This window comes from Harmonia axyridis, chromosome 4, assembly GCF_914767665.1.
Source record: "Harmonia axyridis chromosome 4, icHarAxyr1.1, whole genome shotgun sequence".
In the NCBI taxonomy this organism is placed as follows: Eukaryota; Metazoa; Arthropoda; class Insecta; order Coleoptera; family Coccinellidae; genus Harmonia; species Harmonia axyridis.
The window spans coordinates 33,643,940-33,670,464 of NC_059504.1; the positions used below are offsets into that span (position 1 = coordinate 33,643,940).

Consider the following 26,525-nt stretch of genomic DNA (forward strand, 5'->3'; position numbering starts at 1 on the left):
TTGCGGCGCCGCCACGAATTAAAACTATTCCTTTGGAAATTTGAATATGAACAAGTAATTAATTGATGCTTAAGTTTCAAGTGGTTGGCTTGGCTTCATGTGTCGAATGTAAGATGTTTTTAGACATCTTAGTCGAATGTAAACAAATATTACATATGAACCACAGAATACTAAATATATAATATGAACTCTATGCTCCGTAGGATGATCATTGGCCTCAACATAGAGCCGCTTAACCAGTTCATTTATTCCAACATATTCTCAATTTGGCCGAATGTCATTGCATTCAAAAATTGACGAGTGCATACCCCATGTTTTTAGAGATCTTAATAACAGCTGATGCTCTGTATCGTTCGTTTATTTCAAATTCAGATAAATCTTGATTATCTGTAAAATTTGTAGTCACGTGACTAAAAAGCCGTCCGCTCTCGGATGCTATTGCCGAATGCACTAATTAATAATCAAATAATAATAATTAATAATCTATCTATGATATATTGTAAAGATAGATAATTATTAATGTTCTAAGGCGACAAGGCGTACTCTGTGGCATGTTCATGTCTTATTTTCATGTCACTGTCACTTGTCTTTGCTTGCAATTTTGATGATCTAATGTCAGAGTAGCATTATAACGGCGGCGTGGTGTTATTTTAGAAAAGTTACAAAATGAAAGCTTCGAATTAATTCGAAATGCCGATATACTTTGAAATTCGATGAAGTGTCCAATATAAGTGCTCTTAAAATGGCTTAAAATGAACTTATGTTGCTGCTTGTGCAATAAAAAGCCGTAATAAATAAGAAGTGCGTTTGTAGCGCACCCTATTATCTTACCAAGAGGAGTTGATAATAAATCTTGATTTTTAGGTATATACATACATATTTGACGGTATTATTTTGGTGCAGTGTGATTGTAGATGGATAATTCATTAATTTGAACATGTAGGATTAGAGGATTCTCAAAAATATTGAACCTGTCATATCTTTTGGATTACTTACATCTTATTCATCAATATTTATATTGTACACTATTTAGAAAATAATAAATTATTAGTTTATATTGTTAATTTCGTTTCATTGTGTGGAACAGATTTAGCATTGTTGACATCCCGAATAATAGTTTAATAATAAGAGTAATAAAAGATATGGCAGTTTGCAAAGTGCAGTAAACATATTTCCTTCTAATGAAAATAATTTCCAGATACATTAAAGATGGCTCATAGCGTTGTTAAGGTAACAGATGCCATGTTAAATGACAGTTTGTTATTACTAGTTGGTGAAGATGGAACTGTTACACCTGACCGTGAGACTGTCGAAAGTTATCTAAGTAAGTAATGAGATTATGCTACATTTTAAGTTTACCCAACAACCTAATATCAATTTGCAGATTCAAAACCTGGTGCTACAAACATTCAACTGATGCATATCAATAAAACAGACAAGAAGGGTATCGATATATCAGTTGATCACTTCACTTTTATACCAGATGTAATGAATGAAGGTAAAGTGAAGAAAATTCTTGAAATTACAAAGGGATTAAAATGTTCCTCATTTGTTATCCTGTCAATAAACAAAACTTTAGTAATAAAGATATTTATTTGACTGATCATCCCTCAGTGAAGTGTACTGAAAACTTTGTCAATATTGCAAAGTTATGTGATTATGAATTTATTCAGCATAATTAGATTTCTATGAGACTATTTACCACCGGGAAACTATTTTTTTTCAATAAATAATATCAATAAAGATAGAAAAGTTTGAATATTACATCAAATATGTAATGGAAATCTGACTCAGTTCTTGGAATTCATTTAACTAGTATGAAATCTGCAATAATAGTGATGAAATATTCAAAACAAATTTCCCATTAAATTTAAAAAAAGTTACGTTGGTATTAATTCAATGATATCACTACATATAATTAAGGATTCATCGAGAGTTTTTAAGTTATCGTTTAATTTATAAGGAGGAGCAATTAATTGTATGTGTATTTCATATATATAATCAACATGCTAGCAGCAATAGGTACACTGTTAAATGAATTTGCTTATTTTAAATTCTATGTACTAAATCAAGTTTTTTTTTTCAGTGGAAGTAAGTGATCCTTCTATAGCAGGGGAACCACTCAATATGGAGGAAGTAGCTAGGAATTTGCACAATTTCCGATTAGATCATGATTATATCCCTTTTTCTTGTGAAGAAACAGTATCACCAAAATTGCAAGATTTGGTGGAAACTTTAGAAGAAAAAAATATTCCCCATAAAATTGAAAATGTAGCACCAGCTATAATTTTAGACAACACATTAGTTGTCCCTGCATCTACTGCTGTAAAGGTTGATCATTTACCATCAGTATCTAGTGTACCAGATGAAATAAAAACCACTCAGGCTGTAGAAGCAATAACTGTAACACCTTCTAAGGGAAAAGCTAAAGTGGCCAATTCTGAAATAGAAGCCTCTTCCAAAGAAACTCCTAGGAAAGTGGTTGAAAGAGTTAAAATTAAAGAAAAGCCAAATATTGTTCAACAAATAGAAAAAGAATTTGAAGAAGATTATGACAATGATGAAGATTTAGAAAGTGAAGATGAAGATTTTGGTTTTGAAGATGATGAAAATGATTCAGATTTTGAAATTCAGCAGTCTAAACCTAAAACAGTAAAGAGAACTCAATCCACACGTAAAACACAGCTGAGAGTAAAAACACCAAAAACCCAAGAAAAGAATGAACCCAAGCAACAGAAAATTGAACAGAAATCTAAACAAACTAAATTTACAACCTCAAAACTTCAGACTCAGGAAGTACAGGAGCAACCAAAGATTTCAGAAAAACTTGCAGAAACTGCAGATAAAGATAAACCATCAACTCCTGCAGCAGATAAAAAAGTTCAAAAGAAAGAGAAGAAGGCACCTAAGCCAATACCGAATGATTTCATGTTATTTTCAACACCAGACATAATAAAACGAGTTGGAGGTAAAGATCCGCAAACACCAACGACACCCAGCAGTTCAACAATTAATTCTCCTGCCAAAATATCAGTAGAAAATCGATCTAAATCTTTGTCAGCAGAACAACAGTTGACTTCTAGTCTTAATAAGACTAACAGAATAAGTTTGGACAGTAAAGTTCCAGAGAAACAAAATATGAAACAAGAAACAAAAAATAGAGATCGACGACCCAGCTCTGATAAGAATAGAAAAATCATCATTGATGAAAAAGCAAAAATTAACGATTCTACTAAAAAAGAACCTGCTGTTAAAAGTAAGTCTATTTCCCAAAACATTTCATTAGCGGGTGATATGGACCTTGAAATGGCTACTCCTGAAGATATTCGATCAATTATTATGACAGAAGATGTGAAATCTTATACAACTTCTACTCTACCATTAGTTCAAACAAGTGAAATAAGTTCCACTGAATCTGTTGATCAAAATATTGCTCTTGATGATTTAGATCAAAGCATTCTAGATAACATCAATAATGATGAAATATCTGAAGATATTTTATATCAAGTAGCTCAATCATTGGTTGGTAACACAGATTTACAAAAAGCTATTGATAAAAGTTTGAACGAGGGCAATCTCATCCTAGATCCAGCTATTCAGGAAAGTATCACATCAGAGACACCAACATCCCAGAATGTATCTCAAAAAAATAATTCTCAGGTAAATAAATATACTCTTACAATTAAACATAAAAATGAAACAAAAGTTGAACTACACCGTTGTCTATGGAATCTTTATTTGTACTTAAGGCCGTTTTGACAACTATATTGTCATCTGCAGAAAGTAAAGAAACATTTTGCATCGCCTTTTTTTGGTTTATTTTTCAATAACATTTGAACCTTTGGAATTAGAGATGAGAGATACCGTAATTTATAGATCACGTTGTGAAACGTGAACGTTCCTTTATATCAGTGAAATTAAAGCGTGACGTGATCACTGTTTACCTATCGGTTTAGGCACGGACCGTGCTTGTTATTATTATTTGTATGAATGACCCAAACCTTAGCTCTTTTGTTTTTCTGTTAATTCTTTAGAGGTAACAGATTTGTGGAATATGGATATGAATAATTTTGGACATTGAAAAATAAATAATGCCTACACATACAATAATTCATATGTGAATATATATTGATAATATTAAGTGGCTGATACTGCATCAAATAAAATAAGAGAATTTTCTATTAATTTCTGATCTAATCAAAGAATTGTGAAATCTCTAAATAGTCTAAATGAAAAGGTATGATTTTTAGGACATCGAATAATAAATAATAAGCCATATACATATATTCAGACGTTTATTTATTTATTTAATAATAATGATGAGTAATCAACCTTCAAACAAAATACACTCATTTTATAATTTTATATATCAAAATAGTTAAGGGGCTAATACTGTAACAAAAAAATAAGAGAAAAATTTTACAACAAAAAACTCAGAAATAGGTAGTAAACACAGACTCTAAATAATCGAATTTCCTAACTATATTTGACAAATTTTTCGAGACAAAAATACAATTATTCCTATTCATTCTCCACCAACGACATATTACAATTGAGGAAGAGAATCATTTGAGTTTTTTATTAGTTGGCCTGCTTCGACGTTCTGTTAATATTTGTCCGGCTTTCGAAAACAATCTTTTGCACGGAACTGATGTTGCTAAAGTGCATAAGTAAGTGCCGACAAAGGTTCCGAAGCAATAAAAACATCAGGCTGGCTTCATAATTTACGATTGCAACAGACGTTGATATGCCCTGAAAATATCTGTGAAATGTTCAAACAGTGATCCCGTCACGCTCTGTATTCGTTTTTCGGAACCGTGACTACCTGTGACAGTCTGATATCAGTGAATCTAAGATGTCTAAAAACATGAAATATGGTGAATGCACTCGTCAATTTTGGAATGGAATGACATTCAACCAAATTGAAAATATTAGTTTTGATTCGTGGCGGCGTCGCAATGTCATACTTGTCATTTCGATCTTTTTCCGTTGATTTTGATTGGATACATTAATTAAAACCCGATACTGACCAATCAAAAGCGATGTGTAACCGAGTATGATCGTGCAAAGTCGTGAAACAAAATAAGAAACGTTTACTGAAATGAATTCAAATATTTGAAATAGGGAGAGTTCATTGGTATTTCAATTACAAGAATTGCTTCCATAGATCATAACTATAATGAAAGATATGCATATATAGGTCCATAATGGCACATAAATAATAAATAACAAGAATCTTAATTTGTTGATAGCGCAACCTACAGTTGACATAACGAAGCTTAACTAATATTCTCAAAATTGGCAAAACAAAAGCTAATCAGTTCATACACCTGGTTTTTAGACATCTTAATTAAATCACAGTTCGTGAAATATCGCTCATCTCTATTTGGAATCAATTAAGAAAAAAAATTAACCACCCCTGAAATCTTTCTAATTTACATCTTAGAATGGGTAAAATGATACATTAAGCTGGCATCTGGATTTAAGCTATCGTTCATTTTCATTTTTTCTTTGTTATTATTAAATCGTATAATAATAATAATACTTTACTTTATTTCAAATCATTTCCTACAGTATGTTTAACAAATAGTTACATGAAATGAAACAGTGTCCAAAAAAATATATAGAAAAGTTGCTACAAGTTCCTCTCAATTTCATCCATCGAATATGGTTCTATATCCAGTAGTTCCTTATATATGTGCCTTTTAAAAATTCTTGTGGATGTTATGTTTTTAATTCTTTGGGGGAGGTTATTAAAAAACTTCATGCATCTGTACTCTAGCTGTTGTTGAGTTGTTGTCAGGTTGCATTTAGGATAATTGTAGTTTTGATTTCTTGTACTATATGAATGACAACTTTTGAATTGATCGAACATATGTTTCTTTTTATGAAGGAAAAGCAAACATTCCTGCACATATATGGCATAAACTGTTAAAATGCCATTTCTTCCGAAAACCCCCCTGCAGGACTGTCTGTATTTCATTTGGTTGAGGATTCAAATTGATTTTTTCTGTAAGATGAATATAGATGTTATGATTCCTGATCCATAGAATGTTATGCCAAATCTTATTTTTGTCTCAATTGTGCTGTGGTAGATGGTTTTTAATATATTTGGACTCAGATATTTCGACAATACTGAAAGTGCATAAATTGATGTCCCCAGTTTTCCTTGGTGGCTTTCTATATGTGCCTTCCAGTTGAGTTTTTGATCTATTACAATTCCAAGAAACTTGGTATCTTTAGATATTGCAAACTTGCTGCCATTTAAGGTTACATCTTTTGAGCTGTCTATAGTTGGATGGAATAGGACTAAGTTAGTTTTGTCATTGTTCAAAATTAGATTATTTTCTTCAGGCCAATTTTCAATGTATTTCATCACCACTGATGCTAGGAGTTTGAGATCTGGCCATAGTGACTCCACAATAAGTAGATTTGTATCGTCTGCATAATGTACACTCATAATTCTTCCATCGACCCATCTGACTTCAAGTCCGTAATCATTCAGATACACCAAGAAGAGAAGGGGTCCAGCAATCCCACCTTGGGCTATTCCCAATATGATTTCCTTCAGGTCTGATCTTATCTCTGTACCATCCATGAAAACTCTCACAAGTTGAGTTCTCCCTTGGAGATATGATCTTATCCACTGGAGTGCTGTTCCCTCGACACCACAACACAGGAGTTTTTCGAGCAGAATATCTTGGTCTACGCAGTCGTATGCCTTGGAAAGGTCTAAGAAGAGACCAAGAGGGAGATCTCCATCCTCAAATGCATCAGTTACTTTCTTGACAAACTGGTATATTGCTGTTTGGATAGACCGCCCCTTCAGGTATCCATGCTGATTTTTCTTAAAGAAAGCATTTTCTGTTAGAAAGCTCATTAGTTGATTACAGTAGGTCATTTCAAAGATTTTAGAGAATGAGGTTAACATACTGATAAGTCTATAATTGCCATAATTAGGTTCATCCCCACCTTTATATATCGGGACAATTACTGCTGTTTTTAAACTGTCTGGAAATACTCCTGTTCTAATGGAGTTATTTATAATATATCTCAAGGGTTCCATAATTTCCTCAGATGTTTGCTTGATTATACTGTTTGAAATGCCATCTATTCCACAGCTGTGTTTGTTTTTCATGTTCCTAATTATTGATCTCAGTTCCTCGGTTGACAACACTTCTGGTTCAAATATTCTTTCTGGTTTCTTTATCTCCTTATGTTGGGTAACATTATTTTTTATTGTATTATTTGTCAGCTTGGATGCATTGTTCACGAAGAAGTCATTCATATCATAGGCAAATTTTTTGGGATAATAAATAAAATAAAAATAACTTTGAGTTATTTTTATTTTTTAATGAGTTTACTATTGACCATATAGTTTTGTTCTTATTGTCCGAATTGTTTATAGTTTGTTCCAATAGTTTCCGTTTTTGCTGAATCAATGCTTTGTCATATTCATTTTTGACTTCTTTATACTTCTCTTTAAATCTGTTGTCCCTTTCACTTAATGTCAACAAAATGTCCAGTATATTTTTCATTTCTCTAATTGTAGGATCTGAGAGATTTAATTTGTTAATTTTTCTATTCCTTAGTTTAGTTATTGGGCATGCCTTATTTAGATGATCAGTGTAAATTTGATGGAATTTTCTAAATTGTGAATTTACATCATCATAGTCAATGTTGTAGATCGATGTCCAGTCTTGGTTTTTAAGGTGTTCCTTCAATTTGCATACATTATCTTCGGAAAATATTCGGCCCAGTGAATGGTTGGATAATAATCTATCATACCGAAAGGAGATCTTCTGTGCAGTATGGTCCGAAATGTGTGTTGTTATTACAAGAGTAAAATATGGATCTTCTATGTTGGTGTATATTCCATCTATGCATGTTGAAGTGGTTTGAGTAGTTCTTGTGGGTTCAAAAATTGTCTGTTTCAGGTTATAGGTGGAAAAGCAATTCAGAAGTTGGGATCTTCGGTTGCCATCTTTCAGCATATCAATGTTGAAATCTCCAGTGACTATGATATCCATATTATCTTTTGTTAGCCTATCTAGAACTGGACTTAGCCTTTCATTCAAAAGTTTTGCATTTCCATCACTGTAGACAGTTATACATAAAACTGTTTCCTTTTCTACCTGATATTCTATTCCTGCGCATTCAAAATGACCTTTTTTTGATATCTTACTTATCTCTTTTCTTTCCTTAGCTTGAATATCCTTTCTCACGTAGATGGCCACTCCTCCATGTTCACCTTCATTTCTGCATAATTTTGCCACCAATTTAAAGTTAGGCAAAGCATAATTGAGCAGTTGTTCCTCTGTTTTCAAATGTTCTGTAATACATATTATACCTATGTCTTCATTTTCTTTTATAATTTCTTCAAGTTCATGTACTGAATTCCCTATTGATCTTACATTTTGATGTAGCAGTGAAAAAAATGTTTGTTACTTTTCTTTTATCAACATTGGGGTTGTTTGAGCTGTTGTTAGTTGGTTTTTCTTCAATGTTTCTAAAAAATGCTGTCCTCTTATAAAGTTGAATCTGTCAAATGAAATACCCACCGGCCAGAAGTCATTTTAATAAACTGTTTCCTTAAATTCTAGGGGGACCCCTACCATGAAGCTTCGGAAGCCTACATGTTCATATCTTGTTTTGAGCAATTTCACAGCTATTTCAGTGGTCTGTGTTTTGATTTTCTCAGCTACGTACTTTTTGATGTGGGTTTCCTCTACAGATTCATCTACCTTGGAAATAAACAACCATATCTTTCTTGGTTCTCTGTTTGCCTTGAAAGATTTAAAGGAGGTTTCGTCATCTTCTGTTCCTGAGCCGACGTTTTCCTTTTTAATTCGTCTGCGTCCCTTCTTTACTATTTCTTGAAATCCGGTTAAATCATTTTTTTTATTAGATTCAGTGTTTGTGTTTACGTTATAAATAGATATGAATGAAACATTGAAAGCCATTTATTTCCTGAAATAATTGAAATCTGACCTATGTTCCCATAATGTATTTTTCTTAAAATGACATGACCTTTCATATGACAAAGTTTGTCAGTGAGCTAATAAATCATCCTATATATTAGATCCGGCCAAACGAAAAGAACTTTAGTATAAATGCAATATATATATATATATATATATATATATATATATATATATATATATATATATAAATAAAACTAGCTCCTGAGACAACATTGGCTTCGTCGGCCCGGTTGGCTCAGGCACCAACCTGTTAAACGGTGATAAAAAAAAATATATATATATATATATATTACATCTTTAGTGAGAAGACCGATATTGGAAAGCGGGCTGAGCGATATAAATTCATCTCTTCCAATCTATCCCATGATAAAAAATCGACTTAATATAATGAACATAAAAGAATTAATTTTTTCAACTTTTACTATTATAATAAATATTTTGGTATTTTTAGGAATCAAATTCTCAAAGTGATATAATCAAGAAAGGAACACAAATTGTACGTCCTGATGGTAGAATTGTGATTATACCTCCTATTGAAAGACCTACTACCAGGAGTCGAAACAAGAAAAAAAATGAGGAGCCAGAGTTGCCTAAGTAAGTTGAACTTCTTTGTGGATGTTTAATTACTCAATCATTACAATCTTAAAAATGGATAGATGTGCCTGTTACTTTGTGATAATTAATTTTAAAAGGAATAATAGTTATTAACAAGGGCGTAGAAATAGGGGGGGTACTGAGGGTAATTACACCCCCCAAGACTTTTTAAAATATAAAATTTCAGGAATCTCGCAAAAATGAAGGACGAAAATTTCATGAAATAATCATTTTACTTTCCTTTGAAATCGACACTTCAGTAAAAAATCGGACATCTTCAAGGTTCATGAATTTATTATCGCTTTCAAGATGAGTACTTTTATTGCACTACTAGCTCGTCTTTGTCCGAGGTTTATTATTTTCCTTTATCTATCGGCTTTCTCGGCATCGCCCCTTATTTACCATCTGTGATTTTTGCATTCGTCATCGGTATACAATAACCCGTTGTTTTCGGTTTTTTGTATCATTCTCGTCACACAATTTCAATATTGTAATTGTAGTTATCAAAGAACTGAACTGAGTAATTCGCATCAAAAAATTGTCTGGGCTGTGTTGTACAATTTGTTGTGTTTCATTCAAATTGCAATTTATTTGTTAAGACATCAGTTTTGAATTGACTTCATCTACAGGCTGTTCCTAAATTGGAGGTTCAAATGAAAATGACAGATTTCTCGGATTATTTCAAGAAAAAAGTCCAATAACAAAAGTTGGGTATTTGATTTTTAGTTATGGTCCCTTACTGAATTTTTTATTGTGATTTTTATCACATTCTGTGATAAGAATCACAATGAAAATTTTAGAAATGGACCATCCCTAACAATCAAATACCCAACAGATCAGGTATTATTACAATTTTATCCTTCAATATATGGGAAATTTATTCAGAGTAACAACTCAGGATGTTAATAAACGTATACAGGGTGGCCAAGAGATTGACGTCAAAAAGAAGAAACCGGTCCCTCGTGTCATGGGCTATTCGAATCACCCCCACACGTATGTTATGCGATTTTTCACGGTTTTCGAGTTATGAATTTTTTTATGAACTTTGAGAATTTTTGACTTAACCATCTTAAAAAAGATATTAAAAAAAATTTACAAGACTTTTCTGTGAAATTTTTGTTGTAAATTAATCTCCATGAACTGTACTTTTATACATAAAACAACCAGCTTCGTAACTTTGATAAAAATTATGGAAATGTTGGTCTCAAGTGAAGAAGTTACGTGAATTGGATTATGATCAAAATTTCGAATCAAAATTAAAAATGTGAAAATGCTAATTCACGTTTTCTTAGTATGCTTAAAAACTGCGCTCAACAGTCAGCTTTTAGAATCAATAATAAAAAATGCTACTTAACAGTCTACTTTTTCTAGAATTAGTCTTCAAAGTCAGCGAGGTGGAAAAAATCAAAGAACTAGACATTTACTCAAAAATTACTTTTTGCCATTTTAAAATTTTTCTGATCAAGTTATGATAGAAAATGCTGAAAATTAGCTTTAGATGTTGGACAAGAACTGAACGTCCGAATTTATTGCATTTTACACAACGAGCATCTGCAGGAATTGGTGTTTTACCAGTCACGTAATTCCATAGATCACTTTTTGTTAGGATTCCTTGTGCTTGTAGTCGCCAGGTATCATAATTTTCTTTTCGTAGAGGTTCAATTCCATACGAATTTTGAGCCATAACAAGTATATAAATTTTTTTTTTCGGTTGTGGTAAAAATCTGCTGACAGATTCTACTGCGACCCGTGTCACAGGATATGTCGGGTTAGAAGGATGTTGGTGCCGACCGACTAAAAAAAACCACAACTGATGGTGTTTCTAGTGCCGGATCGCCTGAAAAGACATATCTTGTCCAGTCTTCGGCGAAAGTTAAACTCACTTGTGAATCAAAAGACTTCAAAAAACGGTATATTTATGACCTTTTTATTTGCGATGATAATAGCTGAAGTAGGAGAAAATGAAATTTTTGAAATTCACTAACAACTCCAAGTGACTTGGTCTTGGCCAGTGATAAGTGAGTGAATGTCTAATCCCAATACTATTGGTGGGAAGAAAAAGTTTTGTCAACTTCTGACTCTTCATCTGGCCTCTTATTGTTTCTGTTTGCAATTAATCTCATTGTATGATTGATTCCATAGGGAGAATAGTCAAAAATGTGGTCATCTAAACATTTAAATAATTTTCCTTCTTGAAATAGAAATTTGGAAATATGTTGAATGAAGTTTCCTAAAAAATTTTTTTTTGTAGGCATTAAATTGTCGGTGATGTTCAATATCTGCTTAATTTTTTTTCTACATATTTGCCAATTTCTATTACATCAGAAGTTTCCTATGAATCAATTTAAATATGTTCGTATCAACTGAGGTATAATCTGATTCCTCTAAACAGTTCAAACATATGCTACAATTCAACAGTTTATGCACAGAACTAACCACATATCCACATATATGTGTAACAACATTTTCTATTAGAAGTGACAAAGAGGGCAAATTACTGATTTCAAATTGAAGTCCTTCATCTTCCAAAAGAAAAATCGTTTAAATCCAAATCGTATTTCTTCACTCTTCACTATGCTTATATCATCAAGACTAAGTTCGATTGAATGACAATTTTCCTTTGAATTAGGTGAAGCCAACAAGTTGGTATCATCCAATGTTTCACAATTCCCCTTCAAAACTTTTAAATCTATCTTCAGACATAGTCTTCGGAAAGTGTAGAAAAACTGAAATGCTGTAGGGTTGTTATTCCAGCCATTCCGTCCCCTGAAAATGAAAAAAAAAACAGTATAGAACTAAAACTGGTTTTATAGTGATAAGATTTGGAAAAAAATGGGAAAGCTTTCAGAAACATTGTAAATAACAATCCAAAATGATGAATTTTTAGTGGTACCGATTTCTAAAATACAACATAATATAATAAACTCACCTGATCGCACAAAAAATAACTCCAGATGATCCTGGCTAAATTTATAGGTCAGTAAATACCTCAAGATAGATCCTTCTTTTTTTATGTGCTCATCATAAATTACTATTATTGATTTTATTTTTGTACAAATCCCCAGAATTGGTGTCTTATTTCTGGAGTTATACAACAGTTCTCCATTCATATTCTTCAATGATTTCAAAAAAATGAAGGCCACTTCTAAAAGTGGTTTCCAGAAGAATTCATTTGATCTTTTCAAAGGGGCTTTGTATCCTTTCGCAAAAGGATTCCTGGAGTTTAGAAAGTCAAAAAGCCTATAAATAATTCTAATGAATTCTATAGAAGGGCCAGCATCTTTGAAATCAGGGTGTTGCATGTCCTTTGATAGAAATTCCAATGCATCTGCTACACTTGCACTTAAGGTCTGAGCTGCCAAATTCACCTAGAAGTTTTATAAGTTTAAATGAGAAAAAAGGTTCATTCCAAAAATAAGATAATAATATTCATCAATGCAGGGGCGGATTCAGGCGATGTTTGAGGGGGGGGGGGCATAGAAAGTCACGGCTCATATAGGTTAGCAAAATAGTGGAAATTTTTGTCGGTGCCTACTGGGTCAAGTGTTTTTTTATAGAAAGATGGATATAAGTAAATCATATCATATTCAATTTCCGAAATTTTTGTAGGACAAAACTGCAGTGATTTGTGGAAATTCAGTCCATGCGGTTTTTTGCGTTAACTCGTGTGATATCCATACCTCTAGCATCTTCTTGAGATCAGCCTTATGCAAATAGTGTTCCAAACGGTTTATTCAGCAGTCTTAAGCTCCTGATCAATCGAAACAGGACTCGACAATGTCCATTCTGAAAGTACATGTAAAGAACGAAAATTAAAGCACATGCACATACACATTCAGTGGTAATAAGATTTTATCCAGTTAATTTACAAATAAGTACCACTTTTCATAACCCCTTTTAATTTTTTAGCAAATAACATTACCTTTGTGAAATTTCATCTTGTCTTCTGAGTAAGAGTTTTGGGATTGCATTTGCTTTGAGACTCATTCTGGATCCCTTGAAGTTTAGATCTTCTGGAATAAAATGCTTACTGCAGACAACATAATGTTGGCTTAAACGTTCCACAGACGGTTCCCTTTTTAATGCTCTCATCATGCCTTGCTTTCGTCAAACTTAAATGAAAAATTAAAAGATTCTTTACATTATTTGTAAGTTCTGTTACCGCATGTTTATATTGAGATGTCTACAATGTACTTATACATCTTTAGATAGGTTTATCCTAAAAATAAAAATTATTTCTACAGAGATTGATTAAAGATAAATATGTCAAATTGTGAGATTAAAATCAGCTCAAAATAACTTACCTAAAATAATGAACTCCAGGTATGCTTCCTTTGTTTTTACACTTTGATTTTACAAACTATACCATACAACTAGGCATGTTTGAAATAAATGGCCAAACTCACAAACAGAAATTAATATTAGAGAACGTAACCTGATTTTCGGAATACAATAGTATATTCTAAAACAAGTTGCAGAATGGGCTCCTATTCCAACACGAATGCGAAATTCAAAAACGAGCTACGAAGGAGCGAGTTCTGGAACGCATGAGTGTTGGAATTGCCTTCTGTAACGAGGATTAGACGATATTTTCTCTATTTCAGTCAAGTTTTGTGAGATATTGTCGAAATTTAATGAAAATTTCAGATTATACATCCTAGTGACATTTGTATTGTATCTTGGCAGTTGGTGTGACTGTTACGAAAATTGACATCTGTCAATTTTCGTAACAGTACGGGATTTCAGTTTGAATCGTACGCTTCGAATTTTGAAATATATATATATATATATATAAAAGGAGAAACTGACTGACTGACTGACTGACTGACTGACTGACATATCAACGCACAGCCCAAACGGCTAAACGTAGGCACTTGAAATTTGGAAGGGACGTAGCTTAGGTACCGTAGGGGTGCACTAAGAAAGGAATTCCCGAAATTCCCACGGGAACGGGAATTAGCGGGAAAAAACTTTTGTATGAAAAAATCTAAACCGCGTAAGTTAGATGATTGAAATTTGACATGCATATACCTTAGTGAATGCAAAGTTAAGTCATGATTGGATTTTCCAAAATTCCCATGGGAACGGGAATAGCGGTAGCGAGGCGCGGAGGGGGGCGCAGATACCCGAGTGAGCAACCGGAACGCGGCAGACTCGTGAGGGCAGACGTCGTTGATGGTCGTGTCAAATATTGAATTTTGCGGGCGAACTTTTTACTATTCTTGGATGGTTTAAATCTTTAGTAGGTAGTTTTCTGTTGTAGATTACTGTTGAATTTTCCAGGCGGACATTTCACGGTCTTGGATTATCTTATAATTTTCTGTTGTAGTTTCTAAATTTTGTTCTAATAATTGTAGGTTATAAGTCTTTACGATTTCTTAATTTTGTTCTTATAGGCTTTTCGCCGTTCTTGGATGCTTTTTTTATTTTCTATTGTAGATTCTAAATTTTGTTCTTAAAATAATTGCAGGTTATAAGACTTCAAGATTTTTTATTTTTGTTCTTATAGGCTTTTCGCCGTTCTTGGATACTTTAATAATTTTCTGTTGTAGTTTCTAAATTTTGTTCTTAGAATAATTGTAGGTTTTAAGTCTTTACGATTTCTTAATTTTGTTCTTAGGCATTTCGCCGTTCTTGGATGCTTAAAATCTTTATTAGTTTTCTGTTGTAGGATTTCTTTATTTTGTTCGTAAAATAAATTAAAAAATTACTATTTTTTTTTCTTATTTCGGTTATTACGATTTCTTATTTGATTCTTAGTGGTTTCTTATAAACAACATAGGTTGATTTAGTTATTGTTTCTTTTATTTTGTTGGAATAATTGTTATCTTTTCGTATCTTTTAAAAGTATCTTTCAAAATGAAGGTAGAAAATATAAACATTAACGGAGAGATAGTGCCACAATTAGCAGTGGAAATGGAAGGAGATGGGGCTTGCCTTTTCAGAGCTCTTTCATTCCTGATGTACGGCACTCAGGAAAATGCTTTTGCCACACGGCAAGAAGTGGTCGTTTATGTAGTAGAACATTGGGATGAATTTTCTATAATGTCTCACGACATAAACGGTGACAATTACAGTTCCGCAGAACAATATTTTGCGGATATGATTAAACGCAACACATATGGTGGATTATGTGAATTAATCGCGGCAGGGAGAATATACAATTTCGTTTTTCAAGTTTATCGCAACGGTGAATTGTATGTTGAAGTTGGTACTCAAGGTCGCCCAATAAAACGCCTTCGCTTCAAAAATAATCTATCCGACGGGCATTTTGATGTTTACCTACCTTATGAAGAATTTAACCCCATGGTGGTATTGAACGTTGTGGAACTAAGGTCCAATCAACCAGGGCTAAACGAACCGAAGGCGAAAAAGAATAAAAATAGTGAAGCACTTGATGTTGTGCCTCCTATTTGTTCTTCCGAATCAGAATCTGCAGTTTCTGCTGACCTGTCTTTAGAAATGAGTACATCATCTGTCAGGAAGACTAAGAAACGTAGGGCTAGATTTACAGACAAAACAAGAAAGATGCAAATTCATCGCAATCAGAAAAAATATGTCCAAAATAATCCTGTGCCACACAGAAACGCTACTGCTAATTACCAGCGTAAAAATCCTGAAGTACATCGAAAATCTGTTGTTGTTTATCAGGAGAAGCACCCTGAAGTGCACAGAGAATCTGTTGCTACTTATCAGGAGAAACACCCTGAAGTACACAGAGAATCAGTTGCCGCGTACCAGAAGAAGCACCCTGAAGTACATAAAAAATATGTTGCTACTTATCAGGAGAACCATCCTGAAGTACACAGAAAGTCTTCCGGTACTTATCAGGAGAAGCATCCTGAAGTACACAGAAAATCTGTTGCCGCTTATCAGGAGAAGCACCCTGAAGTACACCGAGCAGCTCAAACTCGATATAATACAAATGTAACAACACGCCCATGGAATACTAAGTGTCAATCGGCAATGTCTTATCAGCCCGAAATAGATTACGAATGTGACAAATTAGTAGCAATAGGTAATATGAGTCAGAAATGTCAATGGTGTAACGCGCTTAAGTGGAAAGACGAGACCCCTGGACTTTGTTGCGGCAGCGGAAAAGTTCAACTCAATTCACTCAGTAAACCTCCTGAACCACTTCACAGTTTACTGATGGATCTCCATCCTGATCATAAGCATTTTATGGCTAATGTCCGTAAATACAATAATTGTTTTCAGATGTCGTCTTTTGGTGGAAAACAGGTTGGAGGTGATGGATTTACGCCGACATTTAAAGTACAAGGGCAGGTGTATCATTTAGCAGGTAGTTTATTACCAGAACCTGGAAAAGCAGCACAGTTTTTACAGATTTATTTTGTCGGAGAAGATGAAAGGGAAGCAAATTTAAGACTAGCCAACTATCCGCATTTGAAGCCAAACATTGTCAAGCAGCTTCAAAAATTGTTACACGAAGTCAATCCCTATATTAGAGACCTAAAGTGTGTTATTGACAAGGTGCCTGCTTCATGCGATACGTTCAAGGTAGTTATACATGCGGAAAAAAATCCACAAGGTGCTCACAGAGGACGCTATAATAGCCCTGCTGTCAATGAAGTAGCATTAGTGCTATTGGATCAACAGTTTGAGCAACGGGATATTATATTAGAAAGTCGCAGTAGTCAACTACAACGCATAAGTGAATTCCATCGGTCATACGATGCTTTACAGTACCCGTTAATGTTCAGCCACGGAGAAGACGGTTATTCGATTGGTATATCACAGCGGGACCCCAACACTAAACTACCTCTGAAAAAGACAGTTTCAGCTGCCAGTTTCTATTCATATCACATAATGATACGGGAGGGGGAAGAAAACTACCTGCTTTACTTCGGTGCTCTATTTAGCCAATACATAGTGGACCAGTACGCCAAAATAGAGACTGAGAGACTTAATTTCATTAGGTACAATCAGGCAAAACTCCGAGCTGAGAGCTACATACACCTAAAAGATGCGATTGGTCAACAAGATGTAGAAGCTAATCAGTTAGGTCAAATTGTTGTACTGCCATCCTCATTCACCGGTGGGCCAAGATATATGCATGAGCGGACCCAGGACGCCATGACATACGTCCGACACTATGGCCGCCCGGATTTATTTATCACCTTTACTTGCAACCCTAAATGGGAAGAAATTACAAAGCTACTGCACCCAAATCAAAAATCCTACGACCGCCATGATTTAATAGCAAGAATATTTCGCCTCAAAGTAAAAAAAAATGATGGATTTGATAAATAAGGGCAAAATCTTTGGTGAAGTTCGATGTTACATGTATTCCGTGGAATATCAAAAACGTGGTCTCCCACACATACACATTCTTTTATGGCTAATTGAGCACATTTCTGCTGACATGATTGACAATATTATTTGCGCAGAGATTCCGGATCCAGATGCTGATCCGAAACTTTATCAAATAATCAGATCGAACATGATACATGGCCCCTGTGGCAACTTTAATAACAAGTCTCCGTGTATGAAAGATAGCGTGTGCTCTAAACGGTTTCCAAGACCTTTACTTTCAGAAACACAGACCGGTGATGACGGCTATCCCCAATATAGGCGACGATCTCCAAGGGATGGTGGCTTTACTGTACATATCAACGGGGTAGAGCTCGACAACCGCTGGGTTGTTCCATATAATGCGGTTCTTTTGAGAACATTTAATGCTCATATTAATGTTGAGTACTGTAACTCCGTAAAATCCATAAAATATATTTGTAAATATGTAAATAAGGGGTCGGATCAAGCGACTGTTACACTGGAGGATTCGAAAGATGAGGTGAAAATGTATGAAAGTGGAAGGTATATAAGTAGTGCTGAAGCGGTCTGGCGAATACTTGGGTTTCCTATTCATGAGCGATATCCTACAGTTATACATCTGGCGGTGCATTTAGAAAACGGTCAAAGAGTTTATTTTAATCCATCTAATTTGGCTGATAGGGTATCCAGTCCACCAAAAACAACACTGACCTCATTCTTTGAACTATGTAGATTCGACGATTTTGCAAAAACTTTATTATACTGTGAAGTACCGGCATATTATGTTTGGAACAATAATAAATTTGAAAGAAGAAAACGAGGAGCAAATGTAGATGGTTGGCCAGGTGTTAAAAAAGAGCACGCGTTGGGTAGGGTTTACACCGTACACCCGAATAATACAGAGTGCTACCACCTCCGATTGCTCTTACACGAAGTTCGAGGTCCAACATCGTTTGAATCACTAAGGACTATAAACGGTGTTGTACAACCAACATTTAAATCTGCTTGCAAGGCCCTTGGATTACTTGAAGATGACCAACATTGGCGTACAACACTTCAAGAGGCAGCCCTTTGTCAGTCTCCGTTCATGATGAGAGAACTCTTTACTATTTTGTTAGTGTTTTGTCAAGTTGCAGATCCTGTCAGTCTATGGAATGAATTCAGAGAAAATCTTTCTGAAGATTTCAAAAGACAGATTGAGAGGCAAGCAGCTTGCGATGTAAACACTCTCATGGATGAAATCTTCAATAGGTGCCTTTTGGAGATAGAAACAGCATGCTTAGCTCTAGGTGGATGCGCAATAGAAGGGTACGGATTACCAAAGCCGACTAGATCGGAAGGATTTAATAATGAATTAGGAGTATATATTAATGAACTAAACTATGATGTCCCTACATTGCAAAGATTTGTTAATACAAATGAGGATTGCTTAACAGATGAACAAAAATTGATATACAATAAAATTATAGCAAACATCAATACAAACGACGGAAAAATTTTCTTTTTGGACGCCCCTGGAGGAACTGGTAAAACTTATCTCATTAATTTGATACTTGCAAAGATTAGAAGCAATCGTGGAATTGCCATAGCTGTCGCTTCATCGGGGATTGCTGCAACTTTATTGGAAGGAGGTCGCACTGCTCACTCGGCTTTAAAGTTACCGCTTAATTTATCTATTTCGGAAACCCCAATTTGCAATATTCCAAAGCAAAGCAATCTTGCCAAAGTTTTACGTAAAGCTGAAATCATAATCTGGGATGAGAGCACTATGGCTCATAAAAAATGTTTTGAGGCGTTGAATAGGACTTTACAAGACTTGAGAGATAATAACTCTCTGATGGGTGGCTTGACACTTTTGTTAGCCGGAGATTTCAGACAAACATTACCGGTTGTACCAAGGGGAACTCGGGCAGACGAGATCAAAGCATGTTTAAAAAGATCAGTTTTATGGCCATCTATTGAAATTCTTAACTTAACTAAAAATATGCGAGTGCTCTTAAAAGGGGATATCAATGCAGGTAACTTTTCAAATATACTACTTAAAATAGGAAATGGCATATACCCAGAAAAAGACGGTTTGATAAATTTACCAGAAAATTTATGCACTGTAGTTACAACAGTCCCGGAATTAATAGATAAAGTATATCCAAATATAGCTCGAATTCAACATAAACCTATAGAATGGCTGCATGAAAGAGCTATTTTATCACCCACAAATGAACACGCCGCACTAATAAATGACGTTTTGCTAAATTCATTTGAAGGTGAAGAAATGATATATAAATCAGTAGATACAGTAATACATACAGAAGACGCTGTTCACTATCCGGTTGAGTTTTTGAACACTATTAATCCAGCTGGTCTTCCATACCACAGTCTTAGATTACGAGTCGGTGCACCAGTAATGTTGCTCAGGAATTTGAAACCACCTAAATTATGCAACGGCACGAGACTTCAAGTCAGGGTCTTGCATCGTAATATTGTCGAAGGTATTATTTTAACTGGGTCTGCAAAGGGAGAAACGGTATTTATACCGCGAATACCGTTAATCCCAAATGATCTTCCTTTCGAATTTCGGAGACTACAATTTCCATTGAAGGTATGTTTCGCCATGACCATTAATAAGTCGCAGGGTCAAACACTCGCGCTAGCAGGAGTTGATTTGCGACAGCCCTGCTTCTCCCATGGTCAGTTATATGTGGCGTGCTCCCGCGTAAGTTCGCCATCCAGTCTGGTCATTCTCGCACCACCCTCCAGAACGACCAGAAACGTTGTTTATAAGGAAATTTTATAAATATGTTTCCTAAATACATTTCTGTCTAGCTCTTATCCCGGTTGCACCAGCCACCCACCAACCGAACCACTCTTCCATGCTACTCTTTTTAGGGTTCCGTACCCAAAAGGTGAAAACGGGACCCTATTACTGAGACTTCGCTGTCTGTCTGTCCGTCTGTCACCAGGCTGTATCTCATGAACGCTGATAGGTAGGCAGTTGAAATTTTCACAGGTGATGTTTTTCTGTTGCCGCTACAACAACAAATACTCAAAATAAAAATATAATAAATATTTAGGGGGGCTCCCATACAAAAATCGTGATTTCTTGCACGTTTTTACAGATAAGGCTGTATCTTATGAACCGTGACAGTAAGACAGTTGAAATTTTCACAGAATATGTATATCTATTGTTGCTATAACAACAAATACTGAAAATAAGAATAAAATAAAAAATTTTGTACGGAACCCTTCGTGCGCGAGTCCGACTCGCACTTGGCCGGTTTTTAGTTTTCATGTGGTCAAACTTTTACTTTCATACCGACTGACATTCACATTCACACCTCTGAACTCCAGACGAAAGCCTATAGGTACTTTAGGGTTATAATAGCCTCCCCTGATCGTTTTATCCTAAATTTATAAGAAACCAAATTATCCTAAACTAATAATCTAAAAATTAATAACAATACATTATTCAGCTGAGCTACTTATACTATAACCTAATTTAAAAATAATAAAATTAAGCATTTTTTAAACTTTTCTCCAACACCCACAAAGATCTCTCTTTTATAACACGCCACGCGGACGAAGTCGCGGGCAAAAGCTAGTAAGTTATAATTACGCATGAAACTCGTCAATTGTGTCTGACGAAATCGATTTAACACCAACAGAATAAAGAGAAATTGCGAATATAATGTCGCAAATCATTTCACTAAATCCAAATTATATTATATTGACAATTTGACGTGTGTTGTATTTTGATAGGATTGGAAGTCAGTATAGTAGACAACCACAAAACGAAAAACATAACTGAAAACGATGCTGTAATTAGTTCATTACAGCACTGTTTTTTGAACTGTAATGAACTCATTACGATACTGAAATAGAGAAAATGAATTTATTCCAACCCTGCTCCAAATAGGACATTCAACTTAGATCGTTCACGCTGTTGCAGGATTTGGGGTTATTTACAGTATTATAAAGATTATTTATATGAAAATCTCAACCTCTCGGATAAAAGCTTTCCATATCCGACAACCATGTTTTCTATTCACCGTGGAGTTGAGCATATGCATTTTGATTTTAAAATTCAATTTGCATCACTTTTTGGACAAGACGATGAGATAGTTGGCATTCTAGTTATATTTCTATGGCGTTAAGCGGAAAGAGCAGTTGTAAATCTGATCGCCTAAAGTGTTCAGACGTGTTCTGAACGGTTAGAAAATACCTAACCTCTAAAACCTCTGCTTTGACCTTTCTCACAACGTGTTGGGTTTAGTGAGCGTTAAGGTATGCGCAGACCGACACGGGACAACGAGAGCGATGCGTTAGATGCGGTAGCGGGCTGATCGCCTAGCATGCACACTTACGCGATAATAATAAGACACGATTATTAGTAGGAATCTAAAATTATGTGTGAAAGTGACAATTCTTCGGAAGACGAAACTCTGCTGTTTTTAGGGATTGCAGAAAAGGAAGAAATTGAAAGGTATGCGATTAAAAAAATATTTATTAGTTCTTTTTTCTCATATTTCCGTAGTCAGGATGGAAAGATCGTATAAAAAAGGATACTGTTGAACGGTAGCTATCAATTTTTCAATGATGATTTGCACCATATTCGTAACAACACTACAACATTACCAAACTACTGTGCGAACTGCGGGGAAACACTGCACGCTGCGAACCGAATTTCATTCGCAGACATCCTGCAAATCGCATGCGTTCTCTTCGTACCGGTATGCACTCCTTCTATTCCGTCGTTGGTTTCCATCCCGCAAAAGTTTCTTTCTCGCTCCCGCAGTCCCGCGTCTGTCTGCGAATACCTTAATTTAAGTCGCTCACTGATCAGATTCGTTCAGCGAAAATTCTTCTGTTTTACAACAGTTGTGTCCGCTGAACGCAGTTGTGGAATAGTTGCCAATGCAACTGTTCCACAACTGTTGAGTCTGCTGAAATTTTCGGCTGGTATTTGATATGCTTGGTCGAAATTAGTGATTCAGAAAGACTTCCATCCTATATAGAAGAAGCAGTGCCGGTTATTGGTTAGTTACAAATTCATTTATTGTCTGAAATCTTCTCGAAAAAATGCGTGATGATTTTGAGTTGTGTAATGAGTGTCATTACTTAACGTAAATGTAGCCAATTCAGTGCTCAAATACCTTCAAAATAAAGCAGTTGTAGATAAAAAAATAACGTAATTTTCTACTACCTTTCATATATAATATATATACATGGTGTTCGACGGCCTATTAGAAGTTTCTGGAGAACGGGGTCGATTTGAAATATGGAAATTCGGAATATGACATTGTTCATGATGCTCTATTCAGCTAAAATATTCTCGAAGTACCAGCACTTCCGATTATACAAGAATTGAAAAAAATTTTTCAAAAAAAAACTTTTTTTTTTCTTTTTATGTCTTAGATATTAGCAAGATTTTCATTTTCAATAAAACTTTCCTGAAATTATTGCGTTAGTCCTCATAGTTTTCAAAATATTAAGGAAAAACCGAAAAAAAGAGAGAATTTCCATAGTCACTATTACGTGAATTATTTTTACTGTGAATATCCTATGCGTATACTCAATTCACTTTCTCAAACTAGAATGTTGGAATATCGTGCATATCTTGAATTTGAAAAATATCATCACAGGGTGTTTCAAATATTGTGCCAAAAATTGTGAACAAAATTTGATCATAACTTTCGATTTTCAAATTAGAACCCTATTTTTTTGTGATTTCGTTGGATTCTACGGTGAAAAATAAGGGTAGTGTCCAAACATGAATATGCTCTCAAATTAAATAATTCAAGAGTTTTTCGAGATTTTATGAATTTATGTCAATTTCATTCAATCTGTTTCTAGAGTACGTTTGAAATCAGTATTCTATGATCATAGAAATTAAAATATGCAATTATTTCAAAGTGACAGGTGCATAAGAGGCACATAATGATGAAGATTTCTAATAACTACTCTGTATGCTCTATCCCCTTTCGTCTGTTAGGTGTTATGAATCATGTCATCTTGTTTTAGGTGTCTGACCAAGTTTCTGTAATCTTCAAATGTCTGTGGGCTAATTTTGATGGTTCTGTAATATCGTTCAAGTATGCAATCATATGATTGCATACTTGAACATGAGCCATGGCTTTGTAGTCTCTAACTCCATAAATAAAAATTGGTGGTGGTTTCAGTGGAGTAGGTTCACTTTGTACGTTTGACACTGGCTGACCGGTGTGGTTTTCCATATCTGGATAATTTTCTCCATGGGATTGTGAAAAGGGGGAAAATCGGTTTTCAATTGGAGTCACATATGATTATTTTTGCTGGGAATCGCGTTTTTTGACACGCTGCCAAGTGTCAATCATTCCTGGTTTCCTGCATATTTGTATCATCATTGGATAACGGTTCATGAGTTAATAAGATTCTTATAAAAAAACTTATGAAAAGGTTTTTTGGAAAACACATATATTTTTTATTCATTCAGTCAATTTTATGTGGGTATAAAAAGGGAAGGTTCTCAACTAAATCCTATACTTAAAGAGTTATCGAGGAAAAACTTGAACTAAGGAAATCTGCAATTTCTCATTGAATATGGAGCGACTATGACTTCCAGAACACATAGAAAGAAACTAAAAGGTCGAAATTCAATGAATTGTGGTAAATTGTTCGTTAAGATGATTGAGAATCCATAAATCAATTAAATTTTCAATTACGAATAATTAATGACATTTCATGAAATGTCAAATTTAGTTATTCAAATTTCGATTTTAGTTTCTATGTTTTCAGAAGTCATAGACTACTCCACTCAGAAATGGTGGTATTTCCTTAGTTCAAGTTTTTCCTCGATAACTCTAAAATTTTTTGTATTCAGAATCAGAATAAATATTCAAAGATATAGGTTACCTATTATTAAAACTGTCCCGATTGATGGCAGGAAATGGTGAAATATTTCTATTTTCTATAAAATACTTTATTGATTTTTCGATCTGGCTACGTATTTTGACGTTGCAAATTAGAGAGCCTCAAGGTCATAGGCCTTTTCTGCATGATTACTCAAACTAGTAATAACACTGTTAAAATCAGAAAATGTAATCAAAAACTTGTTGGTTAATCTCACCTAGTCTTTTTCGTATTTCACCAAAAAATTTTTCTTCAGTGGTATGAAGATTTTTAGCATGGGAAATCATTTTCTTCAGAACTCGTCATATCAATTCTGACTTCGAAAGTAAATAAAGGAATAGATTTGATTGCGAAATATTCATCTTTTTTTACATAAGCCATAGAATTTTGCCAAACCTCATAGTCGAAATCATTAAAAACATCAGTCACACAACGAACTAAAACTAGGTACGTAAAAATGCATTTCAATAATACCCCTATGGACCACACTGGTCTATGCGAATCATTAGAAAGTAATTAAGAAGGGATAGATGCAGCCAATGAGTGTAAACATAAACGTTTCCACAGAGATTTTCGAAGTAAATCTAAAAAATTTTACGATAAAAATCGAAATTTTCATTGTATACAATAGTATAGTCACTTTTTGGGTTGGAAAAATAGTTCTAGAGTACGCATTCATTCAAAACTCAAGGCAGAGACATGACATAATGTGTACTCATACATTGACCACTCGCTAATATATATTCATTGAAGTTGGAGATAATAATTAAACTTTTTGCAAGTACAACATAAACTATTATCAAACCAATAGTGAAATAATTAAATTCTTTCTGTTTGAGTCAATATTTTCTTGTTTTTTTTTGTATATGAAAAACTGTGATTTTAGAACAACTAAATTGAAATATAAATTTTTCAATCAAGGAAATGAATCATTCAAATAGAATTTGATTTATTGGCCCAGATTCGATTCAATAGGAATGATTGCATACAATCTTTCAAATACAAAGACTTGGTATCACATATTCTTGGAAGAATATTTAGATAAAATTTTGTTACCTTCACTCATTTAAAGTCCCTGAACGTAGAGTGAAACATGTGGAGGTAAGGTTAGGGAACTTGATATTCTAGGTTTGGAACATAATATAATTTCCAGATAGGAATTTAAATCAATAAATGAAAAATGCTGCAAATTTTATGATGTGGATTAATCCTTTTTATCATATAAAATATTTAGAGTTGTTGAAATGAGTGAGTACCGGTCTTGAGAGAAAATGTTGGAGATATATTCAACATGACAGATAAATATTCAGAAATTCATAACTTATAAACTATTAGGAGTAGTGCGGTAACAAAATAATATTCCTGATACTTACTGAATTGGTAGTTTGAAAGTCTTTTTGTTTCAGGGAGAGTCTTTTACTTGAGTTGAAAATTTGCAATTTGTTTATAATTCTTTTATTTAATTCATCTAATATGTATAATTATTTGATTTCGCAAGAACTTTAAAAATATAGATGAAGCCCTATAATCTCTATGTTTGGTTTTTTAGTTTTTCTATATCCAAATAGGTCAAAATATAACCCTGTATATATGAAAATTCTTTTTCTTTCCACAAGGTGTCAAAGAAGGTTCACTACTAATACTTGTAAAAACTATAAATTGCAATAATCAAAGTAAAACTTCCAATTGTTTTTCTGTTTTGGTTGTTAATAGTTTTTACTAATGGACTGATTGAAAGATAATGAAAATATCTCAGTCGAATATTTC

At 34.1% G+C, this 26,525-nt stretch overlaps 1 protein-coding gene across 5 annotated transcripts in view; it reads left to right on the forward strand.

Moving 5' to 3' along the window:
- Nucleotides 1–580: 580 nt before the first annotated feature.
- The window catches only part of LOC123679300 (death-inducer obliterator 1), a 50,140-nt gene continuing 24,195 nt past the window's right edge, over nt 581–26,525 (forward strand). For 3 of the 5 annotated variants that reach the window (XM_045616811.1, XM_045616813.1, XM_045616816.1), the window contains exons 1-5: nt 582–864; nt 1,199–1,324; nt 1,385–1,498; nt 2,087–3,660; nt 9,436–9,578. In XM_045616811.1, the coding sequence (XP_045472767.1) occupies nt 1,210–1,324; nt 1,385–1,498; nt 2,087–3,660; nt 9,436–9,578 (1,946 nt within the window). In that variant the 5' untranslated portion in view covers nt 582–864; nt 1,199–1,209. Of the gene's footprint in view, nt 940–1,198; nt 1,325–1,384; nt 1,499–2,086; nt 3,661–9,435; nt 9,579–26,525 lie in introns of all 5 variants that reach the window. The other 2 variants (XM_045616812.1, XM_045616814.1) reach the window with 2 other exon arrangements.